This window comes from Saccostrea cucullata, unplaced genomic scaffold (genome assembly GCF_032062105.1).
Source record: "Saccostrea cucullata isolate Sc308-1 unplaced genomic scaffold, CSIRO_AGI_Scuc_v1 ctg283, whole genome shotgun sequence".
NCBI lineage: Eukaryota > Metazoa > Mollusca > Bivalvia > Ostreida > Ostreidae > Saccostrea > Saccostrea cuccullata.
In genome coordinates, this window is record NW_026925137.1 from 55,752 (window position 1) to 78,939 (window position 23,188).

Sequence of the window (23,188 nt, forward strand, 5' to 3'; positions counted from 1 at the left end):
CGATTATAAGCAAAACACAAATATGAAAACATAGAAATAGACGGGCCAATATCCATGGATAAAACAGTAACATAATGAAAAAAATATTATAATTAGATTTAGCATATTTTTCTGATCATCGTGAATCTGCGGAACGAGATGGAAACTCCTTATCGAACGACTTACCTAATATTCTACAAATTAACTCCCCCTACCGGAACTCTTTTAATAAAGAAAGTAGGAAAAGAAATGACCAATCAGAAACGAAGATGGAGGTACCGCGGCCTGACGATTTCGCGCGAAATGCTGACTGAGAAAGAAAACGGTAAAATACACTGTAATTGATATTTATCATTTTCCTTAATATATAGTTTGATAAGAGCAGATTTCATGACAAGAATTTTGATAGTCTGTCAATAAGAAGGTATGGTGTAGTCGGGGAAAGGGGGCAAATGTCCCCACAGACTCGCGATCGAGACCCTGTACTGCAAAATTAGGAAATCCTTATTTTACAAAGGTCTAGGAGCTTTGGATCTGTGACTAAATGGGCATTAATAACTCATTTTACCTTCGTGACATATCTCATGTGTTATTGTTTACTGTTCTTTGCAGTTAAACTTGTATTTTAGTCCGTATCACGTGAACTCGGAAAGCATGGGGGACATCAATGTTGATGTTCTTCTACAGACCCTGGAGTCCAAGTCAGCGTCACAGGAAGAGAAGAATGATGTATATCAACAATTAGCTAAGTAAGACCTTGTTGTAGCTTGCTTAAAAAGAAAACCTTAATCTAATCTTCACAAAGTTTTATTGTAGTGAGATTTTTCTATGCGTTTTGCAGTGAGCAGTTGATACATAGAAAAAAAAAAACTATCGAAGTAGCTCTTGAGTCTTGACGCATGAAAAATCTGCATTCTAACTACAATGTCTACTTTTCATTATTATTATGACTGTCAAAGCACAAACTAACCTTTCAGTTATCTCAGTAAGACAAAGGGATTGTATATGTAAAGTAAGGTCAGTGTAAAACGTTTATTCTCCATGAATCTCGGAGAGAAATGGGGAGAAGAAATTGTACAGTTTTGATTTTTCAATGTTGATGAAAAACTTCTAAAAATCAGCCTGTCCAAGTCCTGTATAGAGATAATTTTCCACAAAATCTGTATACAACTTCAAAGATTATTTATAAGGAATCCCTATTCTTTTATAGTCAGTTAAAAGAGGACAGTCTAAGCTTAGTGAGCCTGGATGTTACTAAGAATTCCCGAAAATTCTGTGAGATCCTGAAAACAGACCTACAGCACAACCTTGTCACAGCCAACGGACTCCAGATCCTGGGATTCTGTCTACATGATAATGAGGCTGTCGGGTGAGATGTGTACAATTGTCACATTATATACTGTCTGTAGAAACACAAATTTTCGTGGGCATAAAATTTCGTTGACTTGTCATCTAAAAAGGTTTCAGAGACATACAATTTCATTGTTTTCGAAATAAAATCAATGCAAAATATAGTCATTTAAAAATTTCTTGTGGGATTTATTTTTGTTGATGATTGTTAACATCAAAATAAACGAAATTGAACCCCGACAAATATTTCTGCTTCACCCATGTCTACAGTATTTTATCTTTATGGCTCATTGGACTGTGCAGTGTTTTCCCTAAGAACTGACTACAGGAAAAACTCTGCAAGGTTCTATGAGCCAAGCAGACATTCATGTATTTTATTTGAAACTTTGTGTCAAAAGAGTTTTTCTTTTAAAATGATTGTTTAACTTTGTTTCAGAAATCTGTCTTCAGACTTGTGTAGAAGTATATTATCCTTACTGTGTGACTCGGTAGAGAAAACGGAGGATAAGAATCTGTGTGCCAAATCCCTCTGGTGTCTTCATCAGCAAAACATTCCTAAAGATGTTGTCTGTCAAGAGGTGAGTGATTTATACTGGTAACTACCCCCCTCTCTCAGTCAACAGATGAATGGTCTACACTGATCAATTCCCATCTTTACTTGTATCCATTAACAGGTGGGGGTTGTTAATGCTGCAACCTCCCCCTCCCTTTATCATGTTTCAACAGGTGAGTGGTTTGTACAGTGGATGGAAAAAAATATGAAATATGTGGGTTACACTGGTCACTTCCCCCTCTCCAAGTGTTGGTCAACAAGTGGGTGGGTCAATAGGAGTTTTCTATAGTTTAATTCTCTCGTCCCGGACGTCCCCCTCCCTCATGCCTTCTATACTTCCATCTCCCCTCACATGAGTCAGCAGGTGAGTTTGGTTTATACTTCTGGTCCCCCCCCCCCATTTTTAAAACCATAATGATTAGAGAAAAACATACAATTTTGAATTTTACTTGACAAAAAGCCAAGTATTTGGGTCAGTTGATAAAATAAACAACTGTAATCAAGCATACAGTTAAACTTGTAGCTACATTACAGATAGTTTGTAATCTGTTGATGTTTTGTTGATTGTAGGTGGAGTCGGTACTATCAGCCGTGGAACAAGCTCTACTGAGGTGGAAAATGCAGTCCTCTGTGGTGGAACATGAAGCCTCGCAAATCATTTACAGGTAAAATATTACAAATCATTTACAGGTAAAATATTACAAATCATTTACAGGTAAAATATTACAAATCATTTACAGGTAAAATATTACAAATCATTTACAGGTAAAATACTACAAATCATTTACAGGTAATATATTGCAAATCATTTACAGGTAAAATACAAATCATTTACAGGTAAAATACTACAAATCATTTACAGGTAAAGTACTAGTCTACAAATCATTTACAGGTTAAAATACTAGTCTACAAATCATTTACAGGTAAAATACTACAAATCATTTACAGGTAAAATACTAGTCTACAAATCATTTACAGATTAAAATACTAGTCTACAAATCATTTACAGGTAAAATACTACAAATCATTTACAGGTAAAATACTAGTCTACAAATCATTTACAGGTAAAATACTACAAATCATTTACAGGTAAAATACTAGTCTACAAATCATTTACAGGTAAAATACAAATCATTTACAGGTAAAATACTACAAATCATTTACAGGTAAAATATTACAAATCATAGAATACTTCAAAAAAAGAATGCCATTCCTCTGAGTCTCGGTTCCAATCCAGAAACATAACGTGTCAATTAAGCATGTATTTTAGAGTAATATGATTAACCTTCTAATATTGACATTGTTATGCAGGTTATTGAAGGATCACCGGCGTGAGATGGAGGGTCACATTGTGAGATGGGGGAAGCTGCTGCTCCCACTAATGGCCCACAAGGCCCCCAAAATACACCAGTCAGCGCTCGAGGTCGTCAAGACAGAGTTACCTGCCCTTCTCTCTCATCAGAGGGAGTTAGTACAAGCTCTAATTCCCGAGTTTAAACTGGTACGTGAGTTATTTTTGTAATATTTTTATACACCTTTGACCTTGATAGCAAAGACTATTTCTTATTTATTTTAGTTAAATAAATTCTTCATTAACCCAAGGCTTAATCAGTGGTATTTCAGACAATCGATAAGATATATAACTTACTGCAATGCATTTTGATATTATGTTAATTGCTATTGCTTGGAAACTGCATTGTGTCACATTAAGCTGTCTCATGCTAGGAGTACGGAAATTTACACTTCCATTGTCTAACCAATCAAATCTTGTAATGCAAGCTACATAGGAAATAAATACACAAAAATATACATTTAGTGTACACACACAACCCAAAAAAGCAAAATGATCAAATCCTTATATTTCCTACCAAAAGAACACTCCATTTTATGGAGATTTGAAGCAACAAATCTAAAGTTGTGTTGTTTTTATCTCTTTATATTCATGTTCTTCATGATTCTTTTCAGAGAATTGGTTCCGAGTTGAAGGCATTTTTTACTAGTCAACAAGAAATGCATGCTTTGGAATGCTGGGAAATTTTTGTGCAGATTTGTGGAAAGGTAAATAGCATTTATGTGAAGTCTTAACTGTTTAGGAGTATTTGTTAATGATAGGATTGAAATCTCAGGTCAAAAACATTACTTTATGAAGAGGATACTGCTAATTTGGTCAGGTGTTTTTTTTAAAATTTATGTATTTTTCTTTAAGAAAAGAATGTTTGTTTCGTTTAAAAAAAAATTAGAATCCTAGATAAATTTGTCCTTTTCAGAATCTCTTCAGTGTGGACCATGTAAGAGTAAATGTCTTCATTATTTTTTTTGTTTATTGATGTGAGGCACCATTTTCCTTTATTCAGGGACTCGCATTTTCATTAGTTACAAATAATAGCTTGCCTCTGTAAAACAAAAACAATTTTGTCTTTTTTTGAAAAGTTAGGCATATATTGTGTTGTTTTGTTTTTTGATGCAGGTATTTTATTGTGAACATAAAAGCATTGCTTGATGGTATTTTTATTACAATTTACACAGTGTTCATTAAATGCAGTATTGACCTCCACAAGAAAACTTCTGTGAATCATAATACCAAAAAATGTAAATTAGGTTACAGTATGATAAATCTATTTTCTTACTGACATAAAAACGATTCTCATGTAGAAGGTAAATGATGTGTTGGGGGGGGGGGGGAATTCAACCCATACACTTTGTGTAAGTAAATTTGTTCCCCTCTCAGTAATTTTATCTTCTTTGTTTTCAGTAGATAAAAGTTCAACCCATGCAAAAGAGGGTTGGATTTAGCAATAGGTGGAATCTATAGGGGCTAGAAAGTTTGGGAAAGATAAAAAGGTCTTTCTCAAATAATATAGAAGTAAACTGTTTTTTAAAAAAGTGATAACATGTTAATTTTGTTTTAGGAACTGCATCATGGGAGTTTTATCAACATGCTTCTGCCAATCATGGAGCTGGCCTTTAAAGGTTCTAATGAGGTCAAGGTTCGTGCTTTCCAGGCCTGGCAGGTTCTTATTGACAACTTTGCCACAAGCCATGGTAAGAAATTGTAATGTTCTGTCTGTGTTAAAGTTCTCCAATAGCATTCTGTACTGTAATATCACAAGCCACAGTGAAACTGCTTAATGTTCTGTCTGTGTTCAAAGTTCTGTGATATCATTTCAATTTCCTTGTAAAATCTGAAATTGTCTTGAAAAAGGATTATTAACTACAGTTGTGTGCTAGATTTTGGTGTACATGTTATGATAATGCTCTGTTTTATGAAAAACTACTTAGGTATTTGAATATGAAAAAATTCCAGACACAATCCTCAAAGTTACTGATTGATTTCAATTTAAGTTCTAAATGAAAAATTCAGTATTTAAAATTTCAGAGATCCTGACTTGCCCCAAGAGAATTAAACTGATAATGCAGGTGTTAAAGATAAACAACGCCAAGACGGAGGCTGTAGCCATGGCTAAACTACAGGTGTGGTGGCACTTTGTCTGGCTCCTTGGACCAAAAGCCCCGGGGAACTTTGAACAGGTAAGTGATGTAGGGACAGGTAGATGGTTGACAAAATCAGGGCAAACACTTTCATTTTGAATTGCCACTAATGATGAAGTCATGAAAATATGCCGTATTTTTACATCAATGAACTTATGATGCTGCATGGTAGTAAAATAGAGATCATGCATTAGGACTGAAATTTTCTTTCTTTCAATACCAGGTAAATATTAAACTTTACAAAACAAATTGTGTAGATTGAGAAAAAAAAGCAGTTTTTACCTACTGGTCACACCTAAAATGATGTAATGGCGCGTCCGTCCGTCAAAAAATAAATTTTTTAAGGATGGCTGTCTGTAAACAATTTTTCAAAATGCTACTCCTCCTACAGTTTTGGTCTGATTTCAATATAACTTGGCACACAAGTAGACTACACTAAGATACATAATTCTGTGCATCGGTTTTTGATTTCAATGAACGGTGTTGCCGTGGTTACTAAAAATAGAAATTTCTTTGAAATTCTTTCAAAATGCTACTCCTCCTACAGTTTTGATCTGATTTTAATATAACTTGGCACAAAAGTAGACTACACTAAGATACATAATTCTGTGCATCAGTTTTTGATTTCGATGAACGGTGTTGCTGTGGTTACTAAAAATAGAAATTTCTGTGAAATTCTTTCAAAATGCTACTCCTCCTACGGATTTGGTCCAATTTCAGTATAACTTGGCACACAAGTAGACTACACTAAGATACATTATTCTGTGCATCGGTTTTTGATTTCGATAAACGGTGTTGCCGTGGTTACTAAAAATAGAAATTTCTGTGAAATTCTTTCAAAATGCTACTCCTCCTACAGTTTTGGTCCAATTTCATTATAACTTGGCACACAAGTAGACTACACTAAGATACATAATTCTATGCATCGGTTTTTGAATCGATGAACGGTGTTGCCGTGGTTACTAAAAATAGAAATTTCTTTGAAATTCTTTCAAAATGCTACTCCTCCTACAGTTTTGGTCTGATTTCAATATAACTTGGCACAAAAGTAGACTACACTAAGATACATAATTCTGTGCATCGGTTTTTGATTTCGATGAACGTTGTTGCCGTGGTTTAAAAATAGAAATTTCTTTGAAATATCAAAATGCTACTCTTCCTACAGATTTGGTCCAATTTTAGTATAACTTGGCACACAAAACTACACTAAGATACATAATTCTGTGCATCGGTTTTTGATTTTGATAAACGGTGTTGCCGTGGTTACTAAAAATAGAAATTTCTGTGAAATTCTTTCAAAATGCTACTCCTCCTACAGTTTTGGTCTGATTTTGATATAACTTGGCATACAAGTAGACTACACTAAGATACATAATTCTGTGCATCGGTTTTTGATTTCAATGAACAATGTTGCCGTGGTTACTAAAAATAGAAATTTCTTTGAAATTCTTTCAAAATGCTACTCCTCCTGCAGTTTTGGTCTGATTTCAGTATAACTTGGCACACAAGTAGACTATACGAAGATACATAATTCTGTGCATTGGTTTTTATTTTGATGAGTGGCAAGGATCATTTTTCTATTTATTGCTGATTTAAAGTCTCAAGTCCCAACTGCTACTTTTCTCTTCCTTTGTTTTAAGTATAAACCAGTAGAGCTACAGTCTCGACAGAGGCTTCTGGTTTAAAACAAATTGTGGTTGTTTTATTTTTATAGGTGTGTTTGCCTCTGTTGCATTTCTGTGTGGGAGGATCTAAGAGTATTGCAGGTGGACTTGGGACACCAAGTAAGTGTTTTCTACTCTCAAAATTTTGAAGTTGCTTGTGCAAATTAAATTGCTCAATGAAAGAAATTAATGGGGTTTTTTTTATCCAATATCTGAAAAAGAAACTATAGATAAGAGATCTATTCTTAGAAACAAAGACTTGGGTAAAAATATTGCAGGGCCCTAAAAGTGTAATCACTGCTCTTCTACAAACTACAGCAAAACTTGGGTTATAACGAAGTGGCTGGGACCTATGAAGTTACTTAGCTATATCTGTGATTCGTTGTAACCGTATAAGAAATTCATTAAATTTATATAGCTGGGGAATGGGGACCCAATATGACTTCGCAATATCCGTGTTCATACTAAACGAGTTTTACTGTAGTACTTATTTTAATGATTTGCCTTTAGTATCTTGTTTCAACATGCCAATATACAAATTACAGTACTTTGGATAAATGCATATATATAGAGTGACAGGGATTTTCCACTGCCCCGTGTAGGGCCATATATAGAACCCATAAAGTTAACTTGATTAAGTTTCTGGTAAAATAATGTCCAGTTTTTTTTTTTAAACTGAATAAAATAAACAAATTTTTTATGAAATTTGGCTAAAAATTTATTAATACCGATCTATCATCTGCTTTATAATTTTGAATAATTAAGGAAAACATCAAATTTATTAATTATAAGTGTTTATTTCTTGAAAAACATCATGCTATAAAATTTCCCAATTATTGATAAAATGCCGTTAAATTCCCAATTCCAAGGGCCTGGGCCCCATTCCCAAAACGGTGTGGAAAATCCCTGAGTGAAAAAGGATTGGCAATAAATGTATAACTTTATATGAATGGAAGGGTAGAGAGAGAGACAGTAACGTCTGAATATTTCCTTACTAACTCGCAGCTAATTGTAGATGTTTCCTTTCTCCTTGCCTATTTGTATACCGATACACTTGAAACCGAATCTCAGAGTTTTACATTAGCTAAAAAAAAACACGCAAGTAATATTTTTTGGGAAATTATTTTAAGGAACTCTTCCAAATGGTACCAGCCCCAAGACACCGAGACTGAACTTGAGTGGAGGAAGTACGATGGGGTCGACGTATCCCAAGATTCCCTGTCTCCAGCTAAGAGGGTGCGAGGTGCTGGCACATCTCCTGGGGCGCGTGCCTGAAGATCTGGACATCCCCAAGTTCTCCTTCTCTCTAGGTAATGAGACGCTGGGGATTTGGTCTCTGTGGACTTATTGTTCTCATAGTACCTGAAGTTTGAATTTTTTCAAAGCATCATAAAGCATGTCCATACAATGCTAAATTCCGTAGGGTATTAGATGTCAAATTTGCTATAATTCAGCGTCATTTAATGAATTAAACATTTGCATACAATTATTAGTTGCACATGTTGTTAATTTTTTTATGATCATGAAAATATTAGCATCCCAAAGACCCAAGAATCAAACATCTTTGCATAGATAAATGTACATGTTACTAATTTCAGATTATTTGGGAAATTTCTGTAAGAGATAAAGTCTTCACAAGGATCATAAAGTTCATGTGAAATAGAGTGAATCTTAAATTTCATTCCCTCTTCTCTAAATTTCAGATCCTTTGACACATGACTTGATTACAGGTCCGGGGTTTTTTGTCAAGCAGTCCAATGTGTTTGTTAACTCTGCTACAGAGCTTATTTGTGATCTAGGGTCACAGATTCCAGGTTTGTATTTTAATCCAATGTAAATGCTTGTATGACTTTCTTTCAATCTTAAAAAGTTTTTTTTTAAAATATATTTTTGTAAGAAACATGTAATATGTCTGTTAAAAATTGCTGCTAACATATAAAAATTGTGTACAGAAAATTTTCTGAAATCTAACTTTTAAGGTACATGTACATTTACCTAAAAGCATTCCAACATGATGGAAGAATTGAATTTTCTTTAGGTTTTGTAGCTCACCAGAGCCGAATGTGGTGTGGCCCATGGGCTTCTTGTCTGTAACCTTTTCATTGAAAAATCTTTAATTACAGAGGGTCTACTTCTACATATCTGGTTTTCTTTGATTGCACACATGAGGAACGGTCTGGAAAGTGGGTCAAGGTCGGAGATGAAGGATGCCTTCACTGTATTCCTGACCCAGTTTCAGGTCATTGTTTTGAGTGGAGCTCTAGAGCCTAAGATAATCCTGGTAAGTATTGAAAGAGTAAAATAAAAGGGAACAGCATCTGAATTATATTGATAAACTAAATCAAAAATTAAAAAAATTGAATTTATGGGCCTTTTCTCTTGGTTGTTGGAGGTAAGGCTCAGAATTGGTTGACTGAAGCTCTCATTATTTGTTTCAGAAACTGTTCAATGCAGTGTGTTGTTTACCAAGCAAAGCTCTGAATTCGACAGCATACAATGTGAACTGTGGAGAAAAGCTACATGTAAGTTCCATAAATAAGAAGAGTATGTCAGAAACAATGCTTGTACATTTTCCTCGAGTTGTTTTATACACACTAACAGTGAAGAGTCGCTGAGAAATAGTGCTCAAAGAAATTAAATAATTTTCTACATATAGAAAAAAATTATTGTGCAAAAATGTACAAGTAAAGTAGTAGATATTTTCAATGCTTGCTCTGTTTAATTTGTGTGTTATGGAAAAAAATGGAATAACTTTGATTTGTTCCTACTGCACTGTGTTAGCCGTGCATTGTAAATGTGGATTTTTGTTTGTGATAATTCATGTGAGTAATTGTAGTAAAAACTTTGAACTGTTGTCTGTCCTTCAGGGTTCACCTGCACTCTTCCTGATGCAGTTACTGCTGACTCCTAGACTGTTGACAGATTGTTCCTCATTGGAAAGGTAGAAAGCAGAGGCGCTTCAAACTGATTAAAAGAATGTTTTTATTGTACATGTATTTTGAATAAGTTAGATGAGAAATGTTTTGATTTTCATACATGGACAGGAATATTATTGTGATTGTAAAAAGTTTTAAGTATCCCACGCATTTACTACCATGCTTCTTTCTAAACAAAAGTAGGGGGATTTACATCAATTTAATTGCAATTCCTGTGCATTTAATTGGTTAGGAGTGATGATTTTTGCCTATGTGTTCAATACATATATACACTCTACATGTATGTTTGCATTTGTTAACATTGGAATCATTATTTATGTTATTTCTATGTCATATGTAGTGTGTTTGTTTTTCAGCTATAATACCCTGTACAGTAAGCTTGTTAACATTGTTGTCGGTGGACCAGGCTCGCTCGAGTTCACTCAATCCGTGCTACATCTACTGGACGTTAACTCTGAGTTTATAGAGGGAGCTGAGTCACTGTGGAGATTTTGGAGTACGGTGGTCAACTCACTGCAGCAGTTCATTGTTAAGGTAATTTACATACATGTAAAAAAAAATAACAAACACACACACATATTGTAAATCAAGTATTCTTCACAGGAACTTTTACATGTATTTGTGATTTGTCAGATTGAATTCTACCTGGTATCTATCTGAGACAATATAATTTTTGCGAGTGAATTATTTCACAATGTACATATGATAAGCTAAAGAAATCAATAATTGTGAATTTTTTTTTTTTTTTGCACGATTGTTTTATTCAAAACTGTTTAAAAATGGCCTAAAAGTGCTGGAAAAGTGCTAAGAAAAATAATGTTGCTGGTATGTACAAACCTTGACAATACAGCTTGAATAATGCAAGTGTTTTGTAAATGGTAAAGAGCTGTTTTTGACTAAAAATGACATAAACATAGGACATGACACAATTTTGTTATTTTCAGACAGGGGAGGTAAACCAGGGTGATGCTTTGGAACACAATTTTAGTTGTCTGTATGCTGTCCTGCTTTTCCCCATTAAACATCAGCTCCCAGAGAAGATGCCACAGGTGAGTTGTCAGAGTTGGGGGGGGGGGAACATGATCATGTCATGTTTATTTCGTAAGCACGTTCACTGTATAAATGATTAATCCACAAAATTATATCCTCAGAAGTAAAATTTTGTTTTCCCATGAACATTGATCCCAACAAATTTAAATGAGCATTAATGATGCAGGCATAAAAAATTCCTTCCTAAAAAATTTGTTATTTCATGCCTTTTGAATGTTGCCATCATTTTTAAAGTTTTTTTGCTTTCAGTTTTTCACTCGTGTTACTTCTAAACTGGACTTTCATTGTCTGGATGAGCTTTTTACAACAGAAAGTAATAAAGAGTCTTGTATTATTTTCTCTTTGTAGGTGTCAGTGAAAACTCTACAGAAAACTTGGACTGAGGTCTATCAAACGTTTGCCCGATTATCTGCCCTTGTTACGAATGCTGAGGCTAACATAAATTGTGAGGATCTATGTCACCAAATCAACAAGAGTCTGAAGGATGAAGATTCCCTCGTAAGTTAAAAAAAAACTACAATAGGGGTAAATTATTCCCTTCCCATCTCTTTATAGCCTCAATAGAAATTAGAAATGGTGATTAGAAATAGCTACTTTTACTACAATTGTTGTTTAAATCTTTTCATTTTAAAATAGGGATGTCAATTTTACTTGGGCAGCTTAGTCGAATAGTCGGATGCTTTAGTCGAACGATAGTCGAATATTCGTTTTAATTATTTTTTCATATCATCTTCACTGTTTGTCTTTACAGACTAGTTTACAATATTTAACCTATGCTATCACCGTTATACAACGAATTTCTGAATTGTAAACATGTAAGTAGTACAATAAAAACTATACATCAATATGTATCCAATGTATTTAATTTCAAAATTAAAATACTAGCTGCACATTTTATCTAAATGCAGGATATCAAAATCTTGATTTGTCCTTTCTTTACATAACGATAGTACGTGTATCCCATAATTGAAGCCAATTTCTACGTGTCCGTCAATGACCTTTGACAGGTAAACAATTAAAGTGTGTCTCATAAAAACAAAGAGAGAGAGAGATAGCTTGGGACAAATTTTAATTATGAAATTTCGTGCAAACAATCAATGATTGCATGAAATTAATATCAGAAAAAGAAAACACGGTTTAATTACTCGCATAACTGACCCCAATTTACATGTATTTTGAAGATATGTTTGCCGAAAATAAATCGACTTACAAATAATTTCCTTTGAACAGTTATACCGTACCCTTAATTTTTAGCTCTACTGGTCAGAGACCAGAAGAGCTTATGCGATAGTAATGCGTCCGTCGTCCGTCCGTCTGTCTGTCTGTCTGTCTGTCTGTCCGTCTGTAAACAATTTTTCAAAATGCTACACCTCGTATAGTTTTGGTCTGATTTCAATATAACTTGGCACACAAGTAGACTACACTAAGATACATAATTCTGTGTATCGGTTTTTGATTTCGATGAACGGTGTTGCCATGGTTACTAAAAATAGAATTTTCTGTGAAATTCTTTCAAAATGCTACTCCTCCTACAGTTTTGGTCTGATTTCAATATAACTTGGCACACAAGTAGACTACACTAAGATACATAATTCTGTGTATCGGTTTTCGAATTCGATGAACGGTGTTGCCGTGGTTACTAAAAATAGAAATTTCTGTGAAATTCTTTCAAAATGCTACTCCTCCTACAGTTTTGGTCTGATTTCAATATAACATGGCACACAAGTAGACTACACTAAGATACATAATTCTGTATATTGGTTTTTTATTAGGTCACCTGAGTAAACTCAGGTGACCTATTGCTATCTGTTTTCGTCCGTCGTCGTTCGTTCGTCGTACGTCGTTCGTAAACTTTTGAACATTTTCAGCTTCTTCTCTGCAACCACTGAACCAATTTCAACCAAATTTGGCACAAAGCATCTATGGGTGAAGAGGAACAAAAATTGTGAATTTCATGATCCCTGCCCCCCTGGGGCCTGAGGGGTGGGGCCAAAACCACTAAAATTAATGCAATCTTTAAAAATCTTCTTCTTTATTCCTGGAAATCAAGCAGTCAAACTGTTTGCATGATTGTAATCAGCATTGAGTCCTCTACCAAAATTGTGAAATTCATGGCCCTGGGGTCAGGGGTTATAGTGCTAGGGCAGGGCTAAATAAGTAGGTAGTGAAAATGCATTATTTCTCTGAAAATCTTCTTCTCTGCTCCTGGGTATTAAATAAACCAACTAAGTAGTTAGTTATGATGAGCAAGAGTGCTTCTACCAAAATTGTGAATTTTATGGCCCCAGGGTCAGGGTTTCTGTTGTTTGGGCGGGGCTCTATTGATTATATACAGTGAAAATACATGATTTCTTTGAAAATCTTCTTCTCTGCCCCTGGATATTAAATAAACTAACTAAGTGCATAGTTATGATGAGCAAGAGTGCCTCTATCAAAATTGTGAATTTTTTGGCCCCAGGGTCAGGGGTTCTGGTGGGGGGGGGGGGGGCGTTATAGATTATATAGTAAAAATACATGAATTCTTTGAAAATCTTCTTCTCTGCTCCTAGATATTAAATAAATTAACTAAGTGCATAGTTATGATGAGCATGAGTGACTCTACCAAAATTGTGAATTTTATGGCCCCAGGGTCAAGAGTTCTGGTGTTAGGGGGGGGGGGGGGCTCTATTGATAATATTGTGAAAATACACGAATTCTTTGAAAATCTTCTTCTTTGCTCGTAAGTATTAAATAAACTAACTAAGTGCATAGTTATGATGAGCAAGAGTGCCTCTACCAAAATTGTGAATTTTATGGTCCATGGGTCAAGGCTTCTCTTGTAGGGGAGGGGGGGGGGGCTCTATAGATTATATAGTAAAAATACATGAATTCTTTGAAAATCTTCTCTGCTCCTAGTTATTAAATAAACTAACGAAGTGCATAGTTAAGATGAGCAAGAGTGCTTTTACCAAAATTGTGAATTTTATGGTCCCAGGGTCAGGTGTTCTGGTGTTAGGGTGGGGCTTTATTGATTATATAGTAAAAATACATGAATTCTTTGAAAATCTTCTTCTCTGCTCCTAGGTATTAAATAAACTAACTAAGTACATAGTTATGATGAGCAAGAGTGCTTTTACCAAAATTGTGAATTTTATGGTCCCAGGATCAGGGGTTCTGGTGTGTGTGTGTGTGGGGGGGGGGGGGCTCTGTTGATTATATAGTGAATATACATTAAATCTTTGAAAATTTTCTTCTCTGTCTCTGGGTATGAAGCAGATGAACTACCTAAATAGTTATGATGAGCAAGGGCCCTAATCTTGCAGAATTTTGAATTTCAAGGCCCCAGGGTCAGGGGTGGGGGTGGAGCTCTACTTATATACTAATGAATTAATTGTTTGAAATCTGCTCCTTTGTATTTATAAAACATTTATTTATTTTTTGATAGGCAATTTTAACGGTGCCTTTTTAAAATTTGTGCAATGTGTGGACCTAGGGTCAGGGGTTTATTTCACAGTGTTAGGGGCACTACTGATTATTGCTGAATATTACTGATTAGTTGGAATGCATTTTGTTCCCTTACCTTGCGTATGGGTATTCAGTACCCCTGCGAGGTGATCATGAATAATTCATGGATTTCCTTGAATTTTTAGGTCACCTGAGTAAACTCAGGTGACCTATTGCTATCTGTTTTCGTCCGTCGTCGTTCGTCGTACGTCGTCCGTCGTACGTCGTTCGTAAACTTTTGAACATTTTTAGCTTCTTCTCTGGAACCACGGAACCAATTTCAACCAAATTTGGTATACAGCATCTATGGGTGAAAGGGAACATAAATTGTGAATTTCATTGTCCCTGCCCCCCTGGGGCCTGAGGGGTGGGGCCAAAACCACGAAAATTAGTGCAATCTTTAAAAATTTTCTTCTTTACACCTGGACATCAAGTAGTCAAACTGTTGACATTATTGTAATCATCATTGAGTCCTCTACCAAAATTGTGAAATTCATGGCCCCAGGGTCAGGGGTTCTGGTGTTAGGGGGGGCTATATAGATTGTATAGTAAAAGTTCATTATTTCTTTGAAAATCTTCTCCTCTGCTCCTGGGTATAAAACAAACTAACCAAGGACATAGTTATGATGACCTAGAGTGCCTCTTCGAAAATTGTGAATTTCATGGCCCCAGGGTCAGGGGTTCTGGATTTAGGGTGGGGCTCTATTGATTATATAGTGAAAATGCATTTATTCTTAAAAAATCTTCTTCTTTGCTTTTGGGTATTAAATAAACCAACAAAGTAAATAGTTATGATGAGCAAGAGTGTGTCTTCCAAAATTGTGAATGTTATGGCCCCAGGGTCAGAGGTTCTGGTGTTAGGGCAGGGCTCTATTGATTATATTGTGAAAATGCATTATTTCTTTGAATATCTTCTTCTCTGCTCCTGGATATTAAATAAACTAACTAAGTACATAGTTATGATGACCAAGAGTGTCTCTACTAAAATTGTGAATTTTATGGCCCCAGGGTCAGGGGTTCTAGTGTTAGGGCGGGGTTCTGTTGATTATATAGTGAAAATGCATTAATTCTTTGAAAATCTTCTCCTCTGCTCCTGTGTATTAAAAAAAATAATTAAGTACATAGTTATGATGACCAAGAGTACCTCTTTCAAAATTGTGAATTTCATGGCCCCTGGTTCAGGGGTTCTGGTGTTAGGGTGGGGCTCTATTGATTATATTGTGAAAATCTTCTCCTCTGCTCCTGGGTGTTAAACAAAATGATTAAGTACATAGTTCTGATGACCAAGAGTGCCTCATCTAAAATTGTGAATTTTGTGGCCTTTGGATGGTGGGTTCTGGTGTTAGGGCGGGGCTCTATTGATTATATAGTAAAAATACATTGATTCTTTGAAAATCTTCTTCACTGCTCCTGGGTATTAAACCAATGAACTATGAACATAGTTATGATTAGGAAGGATGCCTCTTCCAAAATTGTCAATTTCATGGCCCCTGGGTCAGGTGTTCTGGAGTTAGGGTGGGGTTCTATTGATTATAAAGTGAAAATGCATGGATTCTTTGAAAATATTTTTCTTTGCTCCTGGGTACTATGCCAATGATCTAAGTACCGGGGTATATATATTTATGATGGCGAAAGCTGCATCTAGCAAAATGGTTAATTTCATACCCCCTGGGTCAGGGGTATTGGGGGGGGGGTTACATAGTTTGAAAATAAATTAATGCTTTCAAATCTGCTCTTTGGTATTAATGATTCATTTATGATGAAATAAAAATTCCACAATTTTGATATTTGTGCTTCCTGTTGGGTCTTGGACAACTGGTTACAAAGTGGAAATGCATTTTTTTCTTTGTTACTCTGATCTACCTCTGGGTATTAACTATTAAGTAACTAGAATAAGCATACGTAGTGTATAATTATGATAAGCAACAGTGCCTCTTTCAAAATTGTGAATTTCATGGCCTGTGGTTTAAAACACAAACCAAATTCCATTGTTTGAAAGTTGTTATATGATACTCAGGTGACCTATAAGGCCCGTGGGCCTCTTGTTTCGATGAATGGTGTTGACATGGTTACTAAAAATAGAATTTTCTGTGAAATTCTTTCAAAATGCTACTCCTCCTACAGTTTTGGTCTGATTTCAATATAACTTGGCACACAAGTAGACTACACTAAGATACATAATTCTGTATATCGGGTTTTGATTTCGATGAACGGTGTTGCCGTGGTTACTAAAAATAGAAATTTCTGTGAAATTCTTTCAAAATGCTACTCCTCCTACAGTTTTGGTCTGATTTCAATATAACATGGCACACAAGTAGACTACACTAAGATACATAATTCTATGTATCAGTTTTTCACTTCAATGAACGGTGTTGCCGTGGTTACTAAAAATAGAAATTTCTGTTAAATACTCTCAAAATGCTACTCCAAATACAGTTTTAGTGTGATTATAATATAATGTGGCATGCAAGTAGACTACACTAAGAACATAAAGAGACTTAATCAAGGATCATTATTCTATTTATTGCTGTAGAAAAGTTTCAATTCCCAACTGCTTAAGTACTTTTCTCTTCCTTTGCTATAAGTACAAACCAGTAGAGCTTCAGTCTCGACAGAGACTTCTGGTTACATCTGAAAATATTGATCTGTAAATAAATGAAATGGGCAAATGTAAGTTTATTGCCATGAATTCAATATTACTTTGATGAAACACATTTTTAACGAATAACCGACTAAAGAAATTTTAGTCGATAGTCGGTATGATCGAACGATAGTCAAGTACTCGAATATTCGTTGACATCCCTATTTTAAAATGTTGTCTTTTATGTAAGAGAAGCCATATTTCAATTAGAAATAAAAAAAAAATAAATGTACTTGTGCTGAATCTCATTGTTGCATATTGCAGTCTCACTTATTGATTGATTGATTAATTTGTTGTGTGTATTTTTGTAGAGCCTTCCATTGATAGATTTTCTGTCACATGCGTCTCAAACGATAATCAATACTTTTGATTTTTCCTCACTGGGAACAAGTAGTGCTTTTAATATTGGTAAGTGTCTGCTAAAGTTTAGATCAGGTCCCTCTGTCATACAATGTGTAGAAGAAGTTGGCTCTCTGGAGAGACATGCCAGATTTATTCACCTGAGTTGAAGTCATAGAATTTTGTTTCCTAGGTGCTCTGCAGGTGAGTCCAGCCAAATGGACCAAGAAGAAACATAAACCAATGGAGAATCTCCACTCCCTGGCTGTCCTTGTAAGACATCTCCTGGAGAGACTTTATACACACATCAGAAGCGGGGAGAAAAAGGTAATGGCAGGACATTAGTCTTGAGGACTACTGCATATAGGGAATATTCCCCCCTCCCTGTTTTATTTTCACTCCTTTTATTTCATTTTCTACACGGAGATGTGAAAATTTAAAACTTGTTGAACTTAACAAAATGTGTTTTTTTCAGGAAGCCTCAAATTCTTTGTCACCTCAGGGGCCAGCCAATGCATTAACGGATTGTCTGTGTACAATGTTTTCTCATCTCTCATCATCCAGTGTGTTAGTGGCTGTGATTGGTCACTTGTCTCAACCAATCGCAGACTTGATTCAGGAATCCATCAAGAAGACGTGTGCCAAATTGTTCAATAATAACTTCATGCAAAAGGTGCAGTATATAGAACTGATATCAACACTGTTCACTTACTTCTGTCTCTTGATAGACTATTCAGTTCCTACATGAAAATGCCAGAGCACCATAGAAATAACATTGTCAATCTGTCTGTCTGTCGAAACATTTTTTTGTAACACAATAACTGAGCAGTAATAAGAAATGAAAGTAAAAAATAATTTTATTGCAAGATTTATTTAATGATGTTATTAAAGAAAATACAAAATAAAATCTATAAAAGAATTTATTGTAAACCTGGTAGAGCTTTGTGATGGCATCTTCCTAACGAATGGATTTTATTTTGTAACCCAGTTGGAGAAGCTCTGGAGTGATATCTGTACGTCACTTCAGACTCGTTATCTGGGGACGTACGACTCGGACTTCTTGTCTAAGTTGTCGCCCTTGTTGGAGGCCACGTTTCTCCACCCACGTCGTGCCGTGAAGAACCAGACGGCCATGTTTTGGAGCGCCACCTTTGGGCGAGCACCTCACCTGCTGTACCCAGAAAGCCTCAGGTACGTGTAGTGTATCAGCGTGTTTTAGAAGTTCAATTGTTAGCAGAAGATTAAACAATTTGCAAGTCTTGTCACTGCTTATAAGTCTATCTCAAAAGAAAGCCCCAGAGAGAGTGTGTGAGAGAGAAAGGGAGAACCCCCAAAAAACCTTGTTGAAAGATTTGCAAGTCAGACACTGCTTTTGAATTAGCTGCAAAGAAAACCCTTTTAATTGTCCCAAGAGAGACAAAGAAAAAAAAAGTATCTTTTGATTTGACAAACTTTATTCTGTACTGAAAACACAGCTTATTATGAGATGGTGTTGTACTATATATTTGACTGTAGAAAATAGGACTTCGTGCGTACACATGTACACAGTATGCATGATCAGAAGTGCTTTTATTTAACAGGCCAGTCCTAGCAAAGATCAAGGAAAAATCTTCAATCCTCCTACCAGGCTGGGTGTCGATACCTGTCACTGTAGTGGAGGAAACTCCTGTCAGTCAGATGAGTCAGGTAAGAATTCTTTGATCCTCCTATGGGGCTGGGTGTCTATACTGTCTCTATTGCAAAAACTCTTTGATCCTCCTACGAGGTTAATTTTTATACCTGTCACAGGGGGAAAGGAATCACCATTGTGTCTAGTACCTGTTTGTGAGGTTTTCACGGTTGTGATAGAACACTCTTCTAATACTTCAGGAATCACATTCTAGTTAGTATAGTATGCCAGGGCATCAACGATAGTGGGAAACATGAAATAATTTGCATAATGGGCGAAGTCTGTTTCGTGAAATAAAAGTTCATTATACATTAAACAGAAATATTTTTGTCAGATCTGTACCATGTTTTGATGTAAATAGAAAGAAAGGGAAAAGGAAAAACATTTATATTTTACAACATGCTTTTATTCCTTCACATTGTAGCCGGATTCTCAGGCCCCTGAGCCTTTTATACCCGGGATGCCATCACCCAGGAAAATCCATGGCAGCTTTCTTAACAAGGCAGTGTCCCCCAACATCAAAAACTCTCCAGCACGCCACACAGAGAAAGTAACAAGATCACCCGGCGCCATCCGAAAAAATCTCTCTGTAAATGATCTACAGAAGGAGGTAGGATGTACACAATAATTACAGTACTACAGTAAAACTTGGATATAATGAATTCTGATACAACAGAAAACTTGGATATCTCATCCACAGAAAAACTTGGATATAATACACTCCTATACTACAGAAAACTTTGATGTCTCTTTACAGTAAAACTAACATACAATGAACTCTGATATCGTGAACTCTTACAAAAAAAACATGGTTATCTCATCCGCAGTAAAAAGAATTGTATGACTAAGAAATGTATCATTGAGAACCTGAGAATTAAATCAAAGAAGTTTAATTATTGAGTTGTATTTCTTGATTTTAGGATTTTGTTGTGATTAAATCACCACCCAAGAAGAAGAGAATTTTAACAGAACACCAAAAGGAGGTTTTGAAAGAGAAAAAGTAAGTCTTACGGTTTTCTTACGTACACACTTTAAGTGTTTGACTGAAACCCTTGATTTTTACATAGTGCTCATCTAAGACCTCACCTCACCTGTCCTTTTCCTCTATGTTCACTCATCTAAGACCCACTCTTTATATATACATAGGAAGGAAGTACATGCTAAAACATAGTTTGAAATTAAGTGAGGGAAAAAAGTAAAAGATTGAGACAATTTTGAATTTCCTATATCTTTAGACTGAGAACATGTCTGTGAATTTCAGGGTAATCTATATTTAGACTGAGAACTTGTCTGTGAATTTCAGGGTAATCCCAACCATGTACAATACACTGGATCATTCTCAGGATGTGTCCCTGATGTTTGGGGCGGAGTCTCAGTTTGGATCGGACACTCAGTCTCAGTAAGTGATATGAGCATTCAGTGTGAGTCTCGGTTTGGATTGGACACTCAGTCTCAGTAAGTGATGTGAGCATACTGAGTCTCAGTTTGGATCGGACACTCTGTCTCAGTAAGTGACATGAGCATTCAGTGTAAGTCTCAGTTTAAATCAGACACTCAGTCTCAGTAAGTGATGTGAGCATTCAGTGTGAGTCTCAGTTTGAATCAGACACTCAGTAAGTGATGTGAGCACTCATTGTGAGTCTCAGTTTGGATCGGACACTCGGTCTCAGTAAGTGACATGAGCATTCAGTGTGAGTCTCAGTTTGGATCTGACACTTGGAGTCTCAGTTTGGATCGGACACTCAGTCTCAGTAAGTGACGTGAGCATTCAGTGTGAGTCTCAGTTTGGATCGGACACTCAGTCTCAGTAAGTGACGTGAGCATTCAGTGTGAGTCTCAGTTTGGATCTGACACTCAGTAAGTGATGTGAGCACTCAGTGTGAGTCACAGTTTGGATCGGACACTCAGTCTCAGTAAGTGACGTGAGCATTCAGTGTGAGTCTCAGTTTGGATCTGACACTCAGTAAGTGATGTGAGCACTCAGTTTGGATCGGACACTCAGTCTCAGTAAGTGACGTGAGCATTCAGTGTGAGTCTCAGTTTGGATGTGACACTCAGTAAGTGACGTGAGCATTCAGTGTGAGTCTCAGTTTGGATTGGACACTCAGTCTCAGTAAGTGATGTGAGCATTCAGTGTGAGTCTCAGTTTGGATCGGACACTCAATCTCAGTAAGTGATGTAAGCATTCAGTGTGAGTCTCAGTTTGGATCGGACACTCAGTCTCAGTAAGTGATCTGAGCATTCAGTGTGAGTCTCGGTTTGGATCAGACACTCAATCTCAGTAAGTGATGTGAGCATTCAGAGTGAGTTTGTGAAATTAGCATGCTGTCTTGTGTCAGTGCATTGGAAAACCAGTGCGAGTGTATTGACTTTGCTGTCTGAGTATGTGCAATGACACCCAATGTGAGTACATGTACTGAGCATTACTTACCTAGGAGTTGCAGTGAGCACTGAGTGTATGTGTATTGAGCACGCTATCTGAGCAAGTTCAGTGAGTTTCCAATTTGAATATGTAATTCTGTGAGTTTTCTGTACCCAATTAGCTATAAGCCTGTTTTACTGTAATGAGCTGTTACTCTTCTACATGTATTTACACATATATGTATGTTTAAATACTTGTTTCTGTATTATAGGCCACCTACACCAGATTCACTGAATGTGATTGACTCGAGTCTATCCCAGTACACCTCACAGGTACAGTTATAAACTTTGTATATCGGAAACTGTCTAATCCGAAGTGTGTAATCCAATATACCCTGACTCAAAATTTCCCAGTACTTGTCAGATAAGACAGGTTTCACTGTATTCAGTTGTCAGGATTGGTTCCTATCTTGTTACTGTCTTTTATAGAGGAAGGATAGACCCACCAAAGGTAGAAACACCAGAAAATCTTCATCAGAAGCTAGCGACAGGGAGGACTCCCAGAATTCCAAGCTGGGAGTCGGAAAACGTCGTCGTTCCGTCCGGTTCAAGGAGACTGTGGAGGATGTCACTCAGGGTGGAGAGGTGGAGAAGAAGTCTGGTCAAGTGGAGGGGGACTGCGGAGAGACGAGAGTGGAGAAACCTCAGGAGTCAGGGGTCAGTCGTACCACGACAGAAAAGTCTCAAAGTCAGGAGGAGTTTGAAGCACAGTGGGATCAAACTCTGTCCAAAATGATGGACGAAGGTAGATGATTGGTTAACTGAATGGGCAGAGATTGTGTTGAAATGAAGAGAAGACATTTGTTGTAACGTTACATGTATGAAGGAAATTTATACAAATTAAGAAATGAAAATGATTTTAAAAAAAGGTGAAATGTGTAAAAAGAACAAAGTACGGTATTGGCCAAAAAATGCCGGATGTCAGACCTGCTCCATTCAAAACATTTTAAAGAGCTTAGACTTTTTAGAATGAAATGATATATAATTTATATACCTGACTTAAAAGTATGCATTTGAAAAATAAAGCTCAATACTGTACCTTTTATAGCAGAACGTCGAGATTTTACGAAGAATTTTGACGCAACGTCGTACGTTTAACGTGTAGTAAGCGTTATCTGAAAATCCTAACTTACTCGCTAGGACACATTTTATTTTAATTTAAAATTTAAGAAATTAAGTTGTTGATTTATTAATACATCATTGTTGTTTTGTTTTTGCTTTTTCATTTATTTATTAGCATTATTATATACTTACAATGTTATAATCCACGAAGGTGTCTCCGCTTTAGTTGATGAGAATTATTAAAAGTCTAACAGAGGAATGTGGAGAAAAAGAAATTCACTGTATTTTCTTTTTGATATTTGCTTTCATTTTATTGCAGTGATTATACGCTCTAAATAATTTTTTTAGCTATTTCTCAAAAATAAATGGAGAAAAAAATTCTATATCAGATCTAGTGAAAAAAATGTACTGATGAAAAAAAAATCGATGTTTCCCCGGCACCAAAAAAGTTCAGTTCTCAAGAATATAGAATATGTAAGGTGCAAGAACAGAAAACTCAAATGTCAAGGTAATATTATTTATATTATATATAATTATTGGAACAGTACTAGT

At 35.9% G+C, this 23,188-nt stretch overlaps 1 protein-coding gene across 1 annotated transcript in view; it reads left to right on the forward strand.

Annotated features, from left to right (window-relative positions):
- The first annotated feature begins 242 nt into the window (after window positions 1-242).
- The window catches only part of LOC134268151 (telomere-associated protein RIF1-like), a 35,940-nt gene continuing 12,994 nt past the window's right edge, over window positions 243-23,188 (forward strand). The window contains exons 1-28 of the mRNA XM_062750350.1: window positions 243-304; window positions 592-728; window positions 1,190-1,348; window positions 1,766-1,907; window positions 2,453-2,547; window positions 3,194-3,383; window positions 3,848-3,940; window positions 4,792-4,924; window positions 5,259-5,410; window positions 7,086-7,155; window positions 8,166-8,345; window positions 8,739-8,849; window positions 9,159-9,316; window positions 9,474-9,557; window positions 9,903-9,976; window positions 10,328-10,505; window positions 10,916-11,020; window positions 11,370-11,519; window positions 17,457-17,553; window positions 17,678-17,811; window positions 17,960-18,157; window positions 18,473-18,675; window positions 19,065-19,170; window positions 19,578-19,763; window positions 20,074-20,153; window positions 20,457-20,552; window positions 21,787-21,847; window positions 22,004-22,319. Of these exons, the coding sequence (XP_062606334.1) occupies window positions 634-728; window positions 1,190-1,348; window positions 1,766-1,907; window positions 2,453-2,547; window positions 3,194-3,383; window positions 3,848-3,940; window positions 4,792-4,924; window positions 5,259-5,410; window positions 7,086-7,155; window positions 8,166-8,345; window positions 8,739-8,849; window positions 9,159-9,316; window positions 9,474-9,557; window positions 9,903-9,976; window positions 10,328-10,505; window positions 10,916-11,020; window positions 11,370-11,519; window positions 17,457-17,553; window positions 17,678-17,811; window positions 17,960-18,157; window positions 18,473-18,675; window positions 19,065-19,170; window positions 19,578-19,763; window positions 20,074-20,153; window positions 20,457-20,552; window positions 21,787-21,847; window positions 22,004-22,319 (3,646 nt within the window). The 5' untranslated portion in view covers window positions 243-304; window positions 592-633. The remainder of the gene's footprint in view (window positions 305-591; window positions 729-1,189; window positions 1,349-1,765; window positions 1,908-2,452; window positions 2,548-3,193; window positions 3,384-3,847; window positions 3,941-4,791; window positions 4,925-5,258; window positions 5,411-7,085; window positions 7,156-8,165; window positions 8,346-8,738; window positions 8,850-9,158; window positions 9,317-9,473; window positions 9,558-9,902; window positions 9,977-10,327; window positions 10,506-10,915; window positions 11,021-11,369; window positions 11,520-17,456; window positions 17,554-17,677; window positions 17,812-17,959; window positions 18,158-18,472; window positions 18,676-19,064; window positions 19,171-19,577; window positions 19,764-20,073; window positions 20,154-20,456; window positions 20,553-21,786; window positions 21,848-22,003; window positions 22,320-23,188) is intronic.